Raw genomic sequence first — 4622 nt, 5'->3', positions numbered from 1 at the left:
GAGGCGCGGGGCGGGGTTGGCGGCGGTGCCCCCCTCCTCTCCCCCGGGCCGGGGCCCGTCCGTCCCGCGGGAGGGGGGCCGGGACCGGCGTTCCGGAGGGAACGCAGCCGGCTCGAGAAGCGGCCGGTCCCTCCTCGAGAGGGTTAGCGGTAGCGCCGAGCCCGGGGGGACGGGATCGACCCCTCCTCGGGCTGGGGAGAGGAGGGGCTCGTCTTCCACAGCCGGGGCGCGGGGAAGCCCTCTCCCCCGCCTCCTTCCCGGGTGACGGTGGCTGGAGCATCGGAGCAGGGAGCTGCCGGGAGGAAGCGAGTGCGGTTACTCACCTGGACTCTCCCCCCTCGCTCATCGCAGTAGTACGTTTACCTCGGCTTTGTCCGCCGACTGCTGGAGGATCGGGTGTCCTCTCTTTGATGCGCGAAGCCAGAAGCGATGCGCAGCTGATCTTTGAGTCTGGGCGCGTTACGTACCACCTAAATGCGAAAGCGTCTGGGGTGGAAGCTGTTGAGCTGCACGGCAAATTAAACTGCTCTTGTGTGGTGGAACAGAACAGATTCCCCAGGTGAAGCAAGAAAAACTTGAGGTGGGGCTGTCGTAACTGGTTGGGAGTTTGTGGTACTAATGCTCACCCCTTCCTCCTTTTTGTAGGGAGAGAAACAGTAAGACAGAAGGAGGGGGAGGGAACATAGTAAATCAAAACTTTCGGCTGCTGTCCCAGCACTAGGTTGGAAACTTGTTTCTACTGTACTGTAGTCATCGGTACCACTGCCTGCAGCATCTTGATTCTTTCCAAAGGTTTTCACTTCCAAACAGCGCACAATGGACATCAGTGTTTGTCTGTGACTGGGGACAAACTGATGTGAGGTAAATGATGGCGTGGTATGCATACAAAAAAACGTTTTCCTAAATGGCCCAGCTTATAATTACTTCTAGCTCTAATATATGAGAGTAAGTTTCTACTCGTTTTCACGATGGTCATACTCTGTCTCCTGTATTTGCCCATTATCCTGTGCCACGGCTTGTGTGCAGAGTTGAATACAAGTTGCTAATGACGATAATATTTGCCCATCCCTTCCTGTTGGGGTAAACAAATCACATAAAAGATGTAACTTGCACCTTTCCTCTAGAAGCAGGCCAGGACCTGGCACTTGTCTCACACCTGGAAGTCGTGAGAATCCACAGGTCCTGCCGCAGGAATTGGTGGGGCCGCAGAGCTCTTGGTCCAGGCGATGCCGATGGTCACGGGTGGGTTGTGTGAGCAGCAGAATGAGCGAAATCTGACACTCAGCAAACTCGCAGTGTCTCTCTCAGTGTCTCCGTCAGTTGCCCTGTCACACAGACCCTGTGTGCTGCAGTAACCGTAGCTGTCTGCCCTCCTCCCCAGCGACACAGGCGGGTGTGCTGTGCTTCGTCTGGAGCGTATGTGGAGTGACTGCTGCCAAAGGGAAAGTGTAATGACTAAGTTGTACGTGCCCTTCCCACAGGCAGGAGCTTGGATCTGTCCTCTCAACTGCTGGTGCACTTGTGGGAGTTTCATTATCTTTAAGACTCTTCCCTCTTTCAATCTGAAACCACTTCAGAAGCTTGTGGGAATGAAGAGAGGAGAAACACGCCAAGTGGACAGCGCATGCGCTCACATAATTTCTTTTTCTCTTGGAAATAACTTACCCATGAACTGAACCAACTTGATAATCGGTGATACTGTGTTGCTAAAAACAGCACACGTGGAGTCTGTAAGGGGAATATGTAGAGAGAGTTGTTTTTCAATCAGAACTGGGTTTGAAGCCTGTGGTCTGACAAGTTGCTTCCCAAAGCAGGAAGAATAAGGCAGCAAATTAAGTTTATATTTTTGCACGGGCACTGCTTTGTGTTGTATCCCTCAGCTGAATCCTGCTGCTCACTCACAACAGTGTACAGAAGCCACTGGAGACTTCCATGGATCTGGTTTCTCAGATTGTCAAAAACCCACCAAAAATACCAGGGCATATTGTTGATTCACGTGTGCTCTGACAGACTTACTGAAATATGTGTGAAGTCACTGACTGCTAATGCAGCTTCTAGAAGTTCTGTTCTCCAAATCCCTTACTCTGTTTCCTACAAGTGCCCTCTAAGTGCTGCCACGAGATTACTGCAGTGGCAGATAACTCCATCCATCTTCCCTTCCAGTGTGTATCACGTTCCTGGGAAGGTTCTACCAGAGTCTAAAGGACAACGATGTTGACTTCACACCTGCCAGTATTGAAAAGGAGCTCTTGAAATCCTGCAAAGAAGCAAAAGGCAAGGAGAACCGCCTGGTAAGTAATAGTAGTCAATGATACTTGCCTCTTGAGGGAGTAAGTTGTAGAATACTTGGCAAATGAGGGGAAACTAGTGCTTCTGAGTTTGTATGATATGGCTTCCCAGGGGCTGTTCTTCCTAGCTCTGTGGCCACAATTGGTCCTGTATTTTTTATAAAAGAGGACTTGAGGAGTTTGACCTCTTCACCTTAAAAAAACCAAAACAGTCTGTCAACAGACATCTTACTGGCTGACCTTGTTTCTCCCCGTTACTGAAGTGCTGGGGATTACAAAGCTTTTATTTGCTGTAGGACTTCCTTGTCCCTTAAACTGTATTTGGGGTGCTATGTAAGTTGCTTAAATATTTACGCTCTTTGGCTGTTTAGCTGAAAACTAAATAAAGGAAAACCAAATTGCCCTAACTAAAACCAGAAGGCAATCTGCAAATGAAGAGCCCCAAGGAAAAGGCCCTGCACTCTCCTCAGAAGAGAACTACAGAGAGACACCATCAGAAATACAGAGGGGAAACACTTCAGAAAGTCTTTCTCTTTGAATGAAGACGACTTTATTCTTAATGCAATTCAATTTTTATAAAAGTTGAGAAACAAGACAACCAGCCTCAACAGCTTTAAAAGCAGTGTGATGGGAAACATCTGCTCAGTACCCTTGGGTTCAGAGTTAGGCTTCCTTTTGCCTGTCTGTAGCGGTCACTTGGAAAGGTTCTGCAACAGTAAACATCTAGCTGCAAAACCAAGTGAGGAGAGAAGATGGATAGAAAACTCTCCTTTTTAGAAACATTTTTCCATGCATCCCCACCTCGTTCTTTTCTTCCCTCTAGTGCTATTATGTTGGGGCCACAAGTGATGCAGCCACCAAAATCATTAACGAGGTATCAAAGCCCATGAGTCATCACATCCCTGTGGAAAAGATCTGTGAGAAACTAAAGAAGAAAGACAGTCAGATCTGTGAACTAAAATACGGTGAGTTGCCAGCATAAGGGGAAATGCCCGTGCTTTTCTGGGGTATGGATCATTTGGGGTAAAACAGCATGCTAAATCTACTCAGTCCTAAGTTCTGTAGCAGGATCACTAGCCTAATTAGGTTGCACAACCTGGGTTGCTCTCCATGAACATCCTAGACGCTTTTATGGAGATGCTCGGGTAAGATTGTTGGCTACTAGCCCTTTTTAGCTTCTGCAGAGCCACTGATCTGCCTTGAAAGAGGTTGCTCCCAGGTGTATCAGCACTACTATGCTCAAATCACTATTTGGGATATTGTGTTTAGGAGGGTGTGCAGTAAGGCTTGTCCTGGGGAACAGCTGGGTGTGTCCTACAGCCTGGGTTTGAGCCCTTAGCTGAGGTCTGTAGTCCCAGCTGCTCTCATGTTTGCCAGTAGTGGGTTGATAAACACTTCTTTCTCCCCTCCTCTGGTGTCTGCTCGGAGCGTTCAGCACTCTCTTTCTTACCACCTTGCTCAAACTCTCGCGTTACTAGATGACGTACTCTTCCTGAAAAGACTAATATGAAGAACAGTCCGGGAATACCTCCTTCCGACTGCTTTCCTATATCTCTGCCCTTACACTCCCCAGAGACACCCCTTGGATTGTGGGTCTTTATACTTCTCATTTCTCGTACCAATGTCCTCTTGCTTCCTAAAAAGCTTTCTGTTGTGTTCACTTGCTTATCTTTCCTCTGAAATCACTCTGCTACCTTTTATTTATCCAGTGGAAGAGAGAAACACAGTATTGCTGCTCCTACCATCAAGGGGCCTTCAGGGCTATCGTGGGACTCCTGCATCTAAGCCGCAACCAAACTTTCTGGCTTGTAATAGTGCCTGTTAGTGTTAAAAAACCTTATCTCCTGTCAGAAGCCTAACTTCGATGTGCCTTCCGCCCCCCCGGGAGCCCGGCACCTCTCTCCCTCTTGCATTTTGGCTTCCTCGCCTCCCGTACCGCCGGCCTCCTCCTCCTCCTCCGCACCGTCTCCGCACACAAACGGCACCGGCCTCCTCCTCCGCGGTGCCGGCCGCGGCGGGCCGCCCATCACCCCGGGGCGGAGGTGGGGGGGGACGGGGGGACGGCGGCCGGTCCCGTCCCCCCCCCACCCCTCCGCTGAGCTGGGCTCTGCTCTCCCCGCAGCCCAGCAGATCGACCTGAGCACCGCCGACCTGCGCAAGCTGCGGGTGAAGGAGCTGCGGCGGATCCTCGACGACTGGGGCGAGGCGTGCAAGGGCTGCGCCGAGAAGTCCGACTTCATCCGCAGGATCCACGAACTGATGCCCAAGTACGCGCCGCGGGCCGCCGGTGCCCGCGCGGACCTCTGAGGGGGTCCGGTCCGATCCGGTCCGGTC

At 51.0% G+C, this 4622-nt stretch overlaps 1 protein-coding gene across 1 annotated transcript in view; it reads left to right on the top strand.

The window, feature by feature from the left end:
- The window catches only part of MANF (mesencephalic astrocyte-derived neurotrophic factor), a 5343-nt gene extending 728 nt beyond the window's left edge, over nucleotides 1-4615 (top strand). The window contains exons 2-5 of the mRNA XM_010561566.1: nucleotides 140-142; nucleotides 2164-2291; nucleotides 3112-3253; nucleotides 4411-4615. Coding sequence (XP_010559868.1) covers nucleotides 3175-3253; nucleotides 4411-4595 — 264 coding nt within the window. The 5' untranslated portion in view covers nucleotides 140-142; nucleotides 2164-2291; nucleotides 3112-3174 and the 3' untranslated portion in view covers nucleotides 4596-4615. The remainder of the gene's footprint in view (nucleotides 1-139; nucleotides 143-2163; nucleotides 2292-3111; nucleotides 3254-4410) is intronic.
- Nucleotides 4616-4622: the final 7 nt, after the last annotated feature.

This window comes from Haliaeetus leucocephalus, unplaced genomic scaffold (assembly GCF_000737465.1).
Source record: "Haliaeetus leucocephalus isolate CR32 unplaced genomic scaffold, Haliaeetus_leucocephalus-4.0 Scaffold148, whole genome shotgun sequence".
Taxonomy (NCBI): domain Eukaryota; kingdom Metazoa; phylum Chordata; class Aves; order Accipitriformes; family Accipitridae; genus Haliaeetus; species Haliaeetus leucocephalus.
Note: the sequence above shows the minus strand (reverse complement) of the source record. Positions and strands in the feature narration are given on the sequence as shown.